The sequence below is a fragment of the Limulus polyphemus genome, unplaced genomic scaffold, assembly GCF_000517525.1.
Source record: "Limulus polyphemus unplaced genomic scaffold, Limulus_polyphemus-2.1.2 Scaffold3827, whole genome shotgun sequence".
NCBI lineage: Eukaryota > Metazoa > Arthropoda > Merostomata > Xiphosura > Limulidae > Limulus > Limulus polyphemus.
This window is the reverse complement of record NW_013669437.1, coordinates 236-14,047: the sequence shown is the minus strand read 5'-3', so window position 1 is coordinate 14,047 and position 13,812 is coordinate 236. Positions and strand designations below refer to the sequence as shown.

The following is a 13,812-nucleotide window of genomic DNA, read 5'->3' as shown; positions in this document are numbered from 1 at the left end:
ACGAACTCAGTACGAAAGACTTGCGATTTCTTCGGTCACAGAACAATTGAATTCATAGCGTACGCTTGGATTCTCCAGCAGAAAAAGTCACTTTTCCTTCCGAAATATCACAATGATTCCCCGCTAGGAAGACTCACTTTGAACTTCTGCATTAAACTCACTTTACCACAATTTTAGAAGTTTTAGTAAAAAGTTACTTTCGTTGATAATAATAAAAGTACAAAATGAATGTACATTATTAAAAAGAAAAGAAGTTCCATTTCTTCATTAATGAAGCAATTTAGGGGGAAAAATTTAAAAATAAGGTTCTATTATTTTTTCTAATTTTAATTTTATAACATTTTTCATTATGGCGCAATATAAAGTCGTTATCCACTTATTTTTAAAAAGTGGACACATGCACTAAATAAACTTTTTTCATAAAAGACCCAATTGTAATAAAAGTTTGTTAGTAACTTCCCCTTAAGATTTTGAAAAATTGTGAGAAGTTTGTTTTCTTATGCTCAGTGAAGTTGTCAACAAGTGGGACGCACCTCACAAGGGAGTGTACGAAATTTTTTGGGGAACACAATAGCATTCAAATAATATAGTAGCACACGGGAATGTTTTTAAATCAAATGTAAATTTGATAACGTTAGAAGAATATAGTGAACACTGATTTAAAGAAAAATCTATTTTCTATAACGCCTTATTCAAAAATAGAAAAGCATACTCATAAAGCAGAAAGTCCGTTACAATGGAATTATGAATTTCGCTGGGTTTCAATGACGATAAGTTTATGCTATATTTCAAAACTGTAGAATATACAAAATGTTAAGGATTATAAGGATGCACTGTAAAATGCACCCCCCCTCATGTATCATGTCTGTGTTTGTGTGTATCTCTGGAGAGCGCCAAAATTACATTCTTCTTACGTAAAGTGGGGTTTCACCTAAAAAGGGTTAATAAACCTTACTCTACTGCACGTAGCTTTCGGTCACAAGATTCTCTGGGGTAAGAGAAGGAAAGAAAATAACACTCTCAGAATCAGTAACTATTTTTTAATGTCATAATAGATTTAAACTGAGATCCCACTAAGGTTTTTGTTTGTTTGTTGTTAAGCACAAAGCTACACAATGGGCTATCAGTACTGTGCCCATCACGTGTATTAAAACGATTTTTTAGCGATGTGAGCCCTCAGACTTATCATTAAGCCACTGAGGGCCCCACTAAGGACTTACAATTAATTATGCAAGCACGTATATATTTTTACCCCTGACTACACCTATGCATGTCTTTTTTTTTTTATTTTACATCAATCTCGTCAAGACTTTTACGGGCTTTAGCGAAAACAGTAAATGAAGTCCCACTTATATATTTTCACGGTAGAACACAAATTATGACTACACTTCTCGTCTGAACACCTAAGTAATATCGACACATACATTTAGATCTAGGAATAGATTTAGGTGGTATCCACAGGGAAAACTGGAGCTAACAGTTAAGTATTAAATCTGTCTTATAGGATATTCAAATAAACTTGCTTACAGGATAATACATCAAATATGGACAGTAAAAGAGAGATTCAAACATAAATGTAAAACAAAGAACGACATTTATTTCTCACACAATCACAAAACTGCTGGCGTCTTGCAATATTGAGCTTGTGTACATTATATTAAAACGCTTTTGAAGCCCTACCACACCATTATAGTCCATGTCGCCACATCTTGTCATGCTCTACCTGATGAGTAAGCATCTTGATAATAACCTGCAACAGTTTTTATTGAAAAAAAGCAGTGAAATATTGTGCTGTCCAAAGCACAGTACTCCTCCCTGCAGACTTTCCACATTCCATCTAATGTACAAGGATAATAGTGTACAAGTATCATTAACCATCTGACCATCCAGAAATCCATAGGTACATTATCTAGTAAGTTGACTGATATGTTTTTATAAGAAATACCGTAAATACCTGTTTCACTTTCCAGTTGCTTGAGATGTATGACAATTAACTGAATTTGTATGTCGTGGAAAGACTTGTGAACACGTGACTTGTGTCACTTTTCCAGATGGATTTCCTTCTTCATTATGTTGCATACTGTTACCTGGGCATTTGAATAGCTTTTGGAACTGAACTTTGTGTTCGTGAATTCTCAGATGTTACAAACATCTGCACTTTGCTTACCATGGCAGGGGTATGATTATTGTTGGTCTCTTTCTTGGTGGTCTTGGTTCCCCAAATTAATTCATATTCCCTTTTTTTTCCAATGTCATTAAGAATAAGGTGCATTCCAATCTTAGAATTCTAAGTTTCTAATCTGAACACATATTTATCATTTGAGTGTAAGATTCTTTTGCATCAGAAAGAGTTTTACACACCTTTCCACAAGCAATCAGTTATTACACTACCTACAAAATGTCAAGTAACGGTAAGATATAGTTCTGATACATACACTGAAAAAAACTGTATATCAGCTGTGATTATCACACCACATGCTGATTCGAATATTCAAAATTGTTTCAATATAATATACTCAACCCCCTGTACAACTGGCTGGTTTCTAATTAATTTGGATTTTTTTGTCTGTAGCAAATGAAAGAAAACAAGTCTCCACATAAAGTTGACAGAAAGGATTATTTCTATACTAGCGAAAGTACCAGGCTTCGCTCGGGTTATCAAATTGATATATTCTAGATGACTATGTCAGTGTGTTTATTCTAAACCCATCTTAGCATAAAAGTATAATCTATATATTTTTATTGCCAAGTGATGTGACATAAAAGCCATTGTTGGAATGCATTGTTACCAAAAGGCACTGGCTTTTCTATATATTAGAAGTTGTTATATAAAGAACCACTTCTTTTCTGTTTGTTTTTTTCTAGCTTGCCTCATTAAAAAGATGCACGTGCATGCACATCCATGTCTGTCTATCTGTGATTTCTATCTATAATAATCAAAAGGGCGTGTCTATGTATGACCACCATAGATCCAAGACGAAAGAATCTAGAAACCTGAAATTTTGCACCCATTCTAAGTGAACCCTGAGGGTGTGCACCTGGGTGTTACTCATTTTGTACATGTGCATGCGCACATGTGCATCTTTTCAATGAGGCAAGCTAGCGAAAAACCACACAGAAAAGAAGTGGTTCTTTATATTAAAATAGAAATCACATGCAGATATGCATGGTTTTTCACTAGCTTGCCCATTAAAAAGATGCACACGTGCGTGGATAAGTAATACCCAAGTGCACACCCAAAGGGTCCACTTAGTATGGATGCAATTTCAGGTTTGTAGGTTCTTTCCTCTTGGAGCTATGGCAGTCACACTTTTTCTATCTGTTTTTTTTGCTAGCTTGCCTCATAAAAAAGATACGCACATGCATGTGCACACTCACGTGGATAAGTAATAATACCCAGGTGCACACCCTCAGGGTTCACTTAGTATGTGCGCAAAATTTCAGATTTCTAGGTTCTTTCCTCTTGGAGCTATGGTGGTCATACACACACACATGCCCCTTTATTGTTATAGATAACACTTTCAAGCTAAAACCGTTGTGTGGTATCCCACAATTCTAAATTACCTACACTATTGATGAATATCAAAACCATATTCATGAGGGAGATCACTAAGTCCCAGCTCATACTAACTTGCACAAACCTCTATATCCCCCTTTACTCGAGTATGACCCAACTTCTGAAGTGGGAAAAATTTTAAACATGGACAAGCGAATACAAACTCTATGATATGACCACTGAAGAATGTAGCCTTAGCTTGAGGCTAGAATTCAATCCAGTTTGGAACAACTTAAATTTTGTTCATGAAGGCATTAACCAGATTCAGAACACCTTCAAAAAAATTTAAAATACTATTCCTCAATATATCTGAATAAAAGCATATTCTTTTTCTAGTTATAGAAGGTGAAACTTTTCAACTGTTGTTTCTACAGAATTACTGCTATACTGTACAAGACCATTTCCACTATACAATACACTCCTAGTGTATTTTCAACATTTTTTCAGTACTATCGATGATGCAAATGTCATATCTATAAAGTTCCAATCTAATTAGAAATTAAGCTTTGCAACAACCTTTTAAGATTATGTATGGAAAAAGCTTTAGCATCATTCACAAAGACAAACAATAACTGTTCTAAGTCTATCTACAGTAAAGTTTCATATTTTTGGGGGGTTAAATATAAATTTCAGTCAACTAATGACTTTGGAATTAAATAATTTCTATCACAACAATAATGTTTTAGGATAAAAACATCAATGCATGACCCTATAAACCCATTCTACAGTGAATTAGTGGATTAACAAAACATTTAATCAAATTTATAATGCAGAATAACATAACATTTACCTAAACAGGTAAGAAAACATTTTTTCTGCTTCTTGTTGAAATTGTTTGTGTTTTTTAATGTTGCTCCAGATTCGACTTAGGATAAAGGTGGGAAATGGAAGGAAGGGAAATCAGTGATAAGGAAGAATTACCCTCCCAAGCTGCTGAAGTTTTGGGGAGGAAAGATTGATCTAGATAAAGGAGAATACATGTGGAATGATATATAGTACATGAAACATTGATGGTAAATAAATCCAACCTATGACATCCACAGGCTAGGAGGAGAAGTAAATAAGTCTTAAGGGATAAGTGGAAAATCAAGCACGAGGACAGCGGCTCAAAGGAGGCAAAGTGAGGCAGCGAAGAACCACCTTAAAATCCCAATCTGGAAGGACAGCACACTGAGGTGGATGGCTAATGCAGAAGGAACTCAACAAGAAGGAAAGGGTAGGAGACGTAAAACTTTATGGTACCAGGAAAAATTAAAAGTGTGGGATAAGGCAGTCTGATAACCCACAGTCAAGGAGACAGAAGACTCCTGATCAAAGACCCAAGTGAGGTTATCCATAATATGAAGAACTCTAGTGGGTGAAAATCCCTGACCCAAAGACCAAAAGCAGAAAATGTTCCATTTCATTAAAAACAATCCCTAGAGGAATGGCAAATGGAACAAGTTAAAAAAGAAGCTACCCTTCAGGACAAACAAGATCTCCTTGCCAGGACCGGATAAAAACCCAGCATGAAGAGGAAGGATAGGAAGAGCTGGATGTAACACCAGTGACTGAGGTTCACGGAGAAGGGATGAAGTAAGAGATAATGGAGGAGCAGATTGGAGTTGGAGCAGCTGCAGGAACCACGATTGTTCTAGCCAGTAAGGAGCAATCAGGAGGACTTGACATGGAGTGGCATGGATGATCGAGAACAGCCTGTGAAGAAGACAGATGGGAGGATAAATATCCAGGTAATTGTTGGTCCAATCTGGACTGAAAGCATCAACAGCCAGAGCAACAGTATGAGGAACCAGAGACCAAAACAGAGGTAATTTGGTATTGAGATACGTGGCAAATGTATCCTGGTGAGATATACCCCACTGAAGTCTTAGTACTGGAAAACAAGAGGATCGAGAAACCATACCATCAGATAAACTTTGCTGGATGGGAAATGTGATCTGCAACAAGATTGAATACACTTGGAACATGACATGCAATGATACGAATACCAAGTATGTAGGTCCAAAAAGATTCAAAAACACCCAAATGTACAAGATATTGGGTAGGTAAAAGGAATGACATCTCCAATTTGATTAACCAGCCCACACGAGCTGCCTCCAGGAGCAGCTGATGAGTGTGATGTGTGGACTCTTGTTTGGAACGAGCTGACAGAAGCCAGTACTCCATGTAATGTTGAAAGTGCAACCCTTGAGCATGTAAATGTCGGACAAATGCTTTGACCACCCGACAAAAGACACACAGGGCCGAAGCAAGCCCAAAAGGCAGGGCATAAAATTGATAAACTACCCCGTGATGAACAAACCAAAAATAGTGTCTCGACTGATGAAATATTGAGATATGCAGGTAAACATTTGCAATGTCTATGTTAGTCATCCACAAATCTGAAGAAAAAGCCCACCCACGGGTGAGAAAAGACTCTAGGGTAAATTGAGGAAGAACCAAAAATTGATTGAGGTGGGAAAAATCGGTCACAGGCTGCAAGTCTCTGGTTGCCTTGGATACTACAAACAGCCTGGAATAAAAACCTGGAAAAGGATGATTGACAGTTTCGATGGCCTGCTGGGAGAGAAGATCTTGTACAGCATCAGACAGATGCTAACTGGTGGTAGGATCCTGAAGCAATGGAAAGGAAATGGGTATCTGAGATAACAGAGGAAGGAAAAGAAACTGTATAACAAGACCCTTGTATAAAATCCGAATAACCCACGGATCTGTGGCGATAGCTCACCAAAGGGGAACAAAATTGGACAAGCAAGCCCCCATTGGGTAGTCACCAGTACTGTCGGCAACATTTGCAGCTGTATCGAATATAACGATGAGATGAGGAACCCCTGGAGGGAGGAACAGGTAAAGGCTCAGAATGTGACAAATGATCCACCAAAGAAGAAAGGTTAGTGTGCTATCGCACCAACTCCACACAGGATTCCAAAGTCTCAGAAATATTATCAAAAACATACCACTGAAGAAAAGGGGCCATACATAAGTCCCAGAGATAAGGAGGTAGTAAACAAACCTGAAACAAGGTTGCATCTCTTTCCAGACGATCCCAAAATCCGAGAAACCATGTGTGTAAGGTTAAAGCCAAAGAAGACAAATGTACCAACATGGAGGTAATCAGGTAAAGGCAATCCCTTGAAAAAACCTCAGAAAGGAGGTGGATAGTAGACAAGTACCGTAGGAGAGTCAGTAGGGTAAGATGAAGGTGGGAAAATTTGGCGTGGGATAAAAGAACAGGATGATCACAGTCTGCCCCCCACAAGGGCAAAATTGATTCAAAGTGTTGAAAGTCGAGAAATGGACATTCAGCCCAATGGTAGGCCAAAGCAAGCTGATCCAAAGCCCATGGATGGCAAGCCATGCTGGTACCCTCAACCATCAAGAAACAAGATGCTTAGCATGAACCCTAATATCCGGGGAAGGGTGGAAACCACATACTGAGAGGAGGAGGTATCATGAAACAAAGAAGGATAGGGAACATACAAAATAGGAGAAATGGATAAAATAGATTATACCTGAGAAATCATGTTTAAAAAACTATAATAGGCCAAGCTGATTTCCCAGTAGGGGCATAGGAAGACACAACAAAATCAGATGGTAGAAAAAGTCTGTCAAAATCATCATCGACCCGAACAGGTTCGGCATGGCATGTTCAGGAGAAATAGGAGCAAAACCAGAAGAAGCAGGTTGACTCATATAACAACCAACCTCATGGCAGATGATAGCCAATAAACCCAAAGACGAGTCACCCCCACCTGTAGCCTGTGTGAGTGTGCTAGTATAAGGTATCATACCTGAATTGGCAACTTAAACTTTGGTGTTCATTGTATAAAAATTGATGAAAAAAATGGAAAACTAGGAAAATAAGTTATCTGAAAAGCTGTTAACTGTTGAAGAAAAAAAATAACAAAATCCACTTCAGAATAATATCAAAAAAATAATCATGAAGTTGATTAAATTCAAAGAGCACAAAAAATTTCTTGACACGAGTACTGCCAAATGAAAAATGATAGTATGGTAGAATAGAATAGAGGGAGTCACATGCGTCAGGAGATTGTGTTGCACTCTTGTTGGCAGAGAGTTGTGACATGATGATTTGCATGTGAGACGCATTTGAATCAGTTTATTGTAAGGTACATGGGAACTTAAGGCTTGTGGTGTGCGAAAAAAAAAGAGAATAACTATCTATGTAAGAAGTAATGTACCACATCAGAAACAATACTTAAATCTAAATAGTGAGCACAATTATTACTAATGTTAATTCTTTCTAATACAATTTCTTTGGGATATATTTGAGTAAGATCAAAGTTTAAATTACTGATAGAAATTTAATCCTCAATATTGCAAAAAGTGTAATATTATAAATTAGGATTTACTACTTGTTTCAAAAATATAGTTTTTGTAGAAATATGTATACAAGTTAGCCATATTTAAGGAAAAATTAGCTCCAATTGGAATACCAACTATTTGTCTAAATACTTGTTCACTAAAGACAATGTAATTATTACATATATAATTAATTTTTCCGATCTGGCCCACTTAAAAAAAATAGTTGAAGAGCCCTGAGCTAAGATGTTACAAGATATAGAAATTTCTTTGATATTAGCTTCATGATAAACTTTTGGCTATTATTCCATTTCATATTTGTTATTCAATATAAATGTTGAAAATCTGAAACAAAAGACAGCAGCTGTGCACATTTATGAAAGTGTTGTATGCCATTTTCTTCACCATTCAATCTACAGAGAGACAATTTATGTTACAAAGCCTTTTGAAAGCAAATAATTCCAATATGCATGTCTTTGTATGAACTGACCCAAAGCACTAAAAAAGCACACACAAAATATAAGAAAGTTTAACATGCTTTGTAAACCATTTATGAAACTTAACTATTTAAACATCAAACGTGAAAAATAAATAAATCTTCAAAATATGAATCCATATGTCAAGTATTACATGTAGTTGTATACCCTCTAAATATATATTTTCTTGCTAACAGAGTAACAAGTAAAAGGAATCCAGTTATCACCTTACTCCAACTAACTACTAAGTAACTATCATGCAAACCTTTCAAGAAAGATATTAAACACATATTGAATTAAACATTGGTATAACTTGTCAGACATGCATACTGTAAATCAATAATACCTGTGTTATCAAGATAAGGCTGGAACTACCATTCTAGCAAATGCCCTATCAACCTGATATGAAATAGAAACATACCATAAAAGAAACAGTGTAAAGTTTAATGCATACAATAAATGTCTTAATCAATCAGGAGATCCTTTAACCTTTGGATGCTTAATACTGAATACTACATAACTCAATTGCACCTATTCTATACTTCATTATTCCAGTTGTATAATAACTACTTGGTACAGACAGTCCTGCCATTTATCTAGATGAAACTATATGTACTCTATCCATTCAAGTAAGCAAACCCAAGACAACACTTATGATAGTGTCAACTGAGAACACTTACTTGGCAGAAGAAGCAACAGATAATTCTCACAACATCAACAGGGTCAGCTTAGCTTCTTAAATTACTTAATTATTATTTTAACATTGCTGTTACTTTTCAGTGGTTTAGAAACATTAAAAATGCTATCACTTGCATCAATTATAAGATGCACATTTTGGGAAATAATACTGATAAAGTTAACAAAGCAGAATAGAAAAATGTTACAGCACTGTTCAAAAAGCTTATAATATACGTATTACCTATAGCTAATCATTGTATGAAACATACCTTTGAGCAAATTTAACCAATTTCCTCACCCACAATAACAGTGAACTGTTTAATCATTAAAACATCAGAATAAATTTTAAAAAGTGATCCAAATGATTGCAGTGTCAAGTTTGAATAATTTAAGAAAATGTGCAAATCTGACCAATAAACTTTTGCAAATGTATAGTTAAATTACATCTTACACTGAATCTATATATTCTAGCTTGTGCTTTGAAATATTAGAAATTCTTTATTGAAAATGTATACATGTGCACAAATTCAACAAATCCCTATATATAATACATATCTGTTGAAATTTTTAGTTCAAGAGGAACCATACACATTCAGTGTGAAGCATAAACTACACACACCTTTAAGCAGCTGAATGTAAAGTTAAACTATACATCTTTTAAAATCAGTATTATGTATACACCATGCAATGTTTACATTTTTATTAACATAATGACAATACTTTGTGTAAAATGAGCACAGCAAGAAATCAATAGTTGTAACAGTTATAATGGATATTCTATAAATTTGGTCCTTGGTTAACTTTGTGGTGGGATATATTTTTATTTTAAAGATTTTGTTCAGTAGAAAGAGTTTTTTTTTTTTGTCATAAGTAATGACTGGTGAAGTCTAGAAATTTCATGAAAGCTTAGGCCTCTCCAGACTCTCAAAGTTTCCTGTAGAACAAAGAAAACTAGTACGCTAGAAACATATCAGACTGAAAGTTGAGTCAGTTAATCAGTTCAGTGTCACTTAGTGAGTTAGATAGTCAGAGTTGCTGCATCTGTTCATCAGTAAATTAGTCAGTCAGTGTCTTTGTTGTTTATCGATTAGTGAGAAATTCTTGCAAGTAAGGGATTTAAACTATATATGGAAGTTAAACATTCATTAATTTGAAAATTCTGTTGATACATTATTTGTGAAGTTAGGTCTACCAGCAAACGTAGCCTATAGCAAATGTTATTGAAGAAATAAATTAATTTGTTATTGTTATGTGGGCTGAATTCACATTATTTTTATCAAATAATCCAAAAGAGCCTGCCAATGACAAAACATGTTACAACAATATTCACAATGTTTTTTACAACAATAAACTAATAAAGTAATTTGATACAGTTTTTTTCAATGTATACTGACTAGTAGTAAACCAATCTAACAATTTACACAGCCTTTAAAGAATATAAGTAGAATACTGAGAATAGTATATGTGTTTGAACTAACTAAGTAGAACTTGAACAATTTTGGGGCACATAATATAGATAATTTTCTTTGTTGTATCTAAGGGTTAGTTGAATGTTCATCATTAATGCAATGTGGTATATAGAATTTTCTCAGAAATGTATATGTATGTATGTATGCAGACTTTACATAGACACAGCATGCTCTACCTATAAAAGAAATGTTGAAAAATATGTTCTATTTACAATAATAAATAAGAATGTAGCTCCTATTTTATAATTTATGAGACTGGTGAGTGAATTTTGTTCTTATAAATTACAACCACTAGACATCTATGTACATATAAAATGTTATGTTGGTGTGAAATGTTCATGAAATACTTCCGAAGTAACTTAACACCCACACATCACTTAGCTCTGGTCATCAGTGGTATTATGTCAGTTTTAGTTACCAATGTCTGTGTTTTCACTACCTATTTTTTAAAAAAATAAAGAATACTTAGAAAATTGTTAGTTTCTACAATGCTCTCTATCAAAACAAAGTTTTAACTATAAGAATGAAATATTACTTTACTGTGAAATCTACTGGAAAAACAAGTAGACTAAAAACAAGATATACACGTGCCAAAGAGGGACTTAAGTTCTAGGATGAACAGATTTATAGGATATTAACACTGTCATAAAAATACAAATTTTACATAAACAAGGAAATATTAGAGCTGGTCTCTCTAGAGAAGAACTCTTTCAGTTCTATATGTAACCATGGCAACAAATGCCAGTACTCAAAGAAGGTCACACACATACACAACGGAAGTAGCTAACTTTGATATGTATAACTGGATGTGGCAGGGACAACAGCTACACATGGAAAGTTCTGAACATTGCAAAGAATCCAGCCAAACTCTTAATCCTCAGTAAAGCACAAACTTACCAAGTACTTTCACATCTCTTGGCTTAAGCAAAGACAAACAAAGCATTTATGACACAATCCCTGAAGCAACAAAAATAACTAAACAACTAAATTCTAATGTAAGTTCATAACCTGGATGGTATTACACATACATATATATGTACATACACATATAAATCAACACATTAAAGGGATTTTTTTTCTTCTTAGTTATTCATTTTATTTAATTCACAAGATATTTGGTCAACTTTTTGGCAACTGTCCTCAGCTGTTTCAGTCTGCAGATTAACTGACAGTCAATTCAAATAACTGCTGCATCCCAATGTTAAAATTTATTTACATTATGCTGATTACTACTGACTTGCATCTGACATACTGTCTAATCCATGTAAAGATTAGGTTAGTTACCTAAATGCAACAAGTAACTGTTTTTGTTTGTTATTTCCTACACTTTACAACAAACACACTTACACATTAAAAATATCTCTAATATTATTTAAAGTTCCTGCTCAATGTTAAATTGCAAAATACATATCTTTTAAAAGAATTAATATTATAATCCCAAACTATACTTAATTACAATAAGTTTCAAGTTTTTTTAAATTGAAAACCAGCCACTATGTGGTTCCTGCAGCTGTCAACTGACCAAATCTAAGACTAATCCTTAGAAAATTTAAAGACCTATTTTCACAGAAATTTGACCTAAAAATAACAAAAATATGAATAATAAAGTATCAACATGTTACTCATCTACAAACAATAGTAACATGATATGTTTGCTATTTTTTCCTGAATAATTCTACACATGTCTACTCTGACTAATACTAATAGCAAGAAAATTTTGTTTTGGCTAATGACTGATTTAAGACCTTCAGCAACATTTTAAAGACTTTTCTAAGCCTTAAAAATATAAAATCCAATTTAATTTTAAGACTTTTTAAGGTTACTCTGAAATGGTTTACAATAAAAAATGACAATTTGCTCTAAAACAAAAACTGTATATATTATATTTAGCTCGACTTTCCTCCTTATAAAATTATAATTTAAGTGTTTCACTTTAACTTAGTGCAACTGTAACTTGTAAGATTTATTTTTAACAAATGGGAATAGTCAGTTAGTAATAGCAGCATTAAAGTTTAACTTTGTAAATTTTAGTTGTACTGATATACGTAACTTACTGGGAGGCAAGAAGGAAGTTGATCTCCACTGCAATATTCTGGGGATAAACAAACAAGCCATACTACGCCAAACGTTGTTAGCATACTGCCAAAAAAGCCACCAGTACAACTGAGCACAAACGATGCAAGAGCGCGACCAGAAAACAGACACTTGTAAACAGAGTTCATTGTGCATGAAACACTTTATACAGTTATTACACTACCCAAATATGTTTCCAATTTGAATTATTTTAAACCTTTATATATTAACTTACAGCTGACTGCCTTAAAGGATATGTTTACAATATGCTACCTAAGTTATGAAACATGTTTCAGCAAAGCGTTTTCGCTTCCCTCTACTGTACGGGTTCACAACATTACTTTACTTAAGAACCAGAGCTGTGCTCTATATAACAAATACGTTACTGTAGCTATAGTTGTTTCTGTTTATTCTCGGCAGGAGTCTCTAAATTATTTATGTATATTATTTTAGGTAAATCATTATAAAACGAAAAAATAAAAAATAAACATTATTGTGAACTAAACTCAGTTACAGCATCATGAAGAATGATTTGATAATTTTATTAGCCATTATTGACTTGTGTATTTATTGTTTAAGCCTCATACACATTTCATAAAGGCATTTAAATAACGTTAAATGTACTGTAGTTACCAACACAAGCAAAGACTTACTGTATTATTTCCATTAAACTGGTCCCCCGGTGGGACAGGGTTCAGTTTACAAACTTACAACGCTAAAATCCGAGGTCCGATTTCCCGCGGTGAATAAAGCACACATAACCCATTGTTTAGCTTTACAATCAAACACGTAGACATCCAAACATAAACCATTAAACTAGAACCAACAAATAAATACAAAGTTCTAGGAAATGTATTGCAACGAAGTAAATGAACTCGGAGAGTAAAGGAAAGACTTGTGTAACGCAAGAAACAAAATTTTATTGTACACAAATATGACATTCTACGTCTTTACTGTATATTGGCTGGCTTCTAAATTGTTAGAAGTTAACTGGCATTTGGAAAAGGAAAAAGATCCAAATTTCTGCTCTCAGACACAACATAGAGTTTGGCGTCCATAAAGGATAAGACGACTATCTTGGTTTAATACTGACCTCACTTTAGCAACCAGCAGACTTTCTCTATTTACTACTGCAATATGTCATCAACTATAGTTAATATTTAAGTTATACACGTTATCAAAGTCATAGATCATTCCCTTTTCATACATCCAAGGGGATAAACCTTTCAGCCTTTTG

General features: G+C 34.3%; 1 protein-coding gene across 1 annotated transcript in view; it reads right to left on the bottom strand.

The window, feature by feature from the left end:
* LOC106470110 (UPF0577 protein KIAA1324-like homolog) overlaps nucleotides 1–12,902 on the bottom strand; it is a 94,249-nt gene extending 81,347 nt beyond the window's left edge. The window contains exon 1 of the mRNA XM_022398679.1: nucleotides 12,557–12,902. Within this exon, the coding sequence (XP_022254387.1) occupies nucleotides 12,557–12,724 (168 nt within the window). The 5' untranslated portion in view covers nucleotides 12,725–12,902. The remainder of the gene's footprint in view (nucleotides 1–12,556) is intronic.
* Nucleotides 12,903–13,812: the final 910 nt, after the last annotated feature.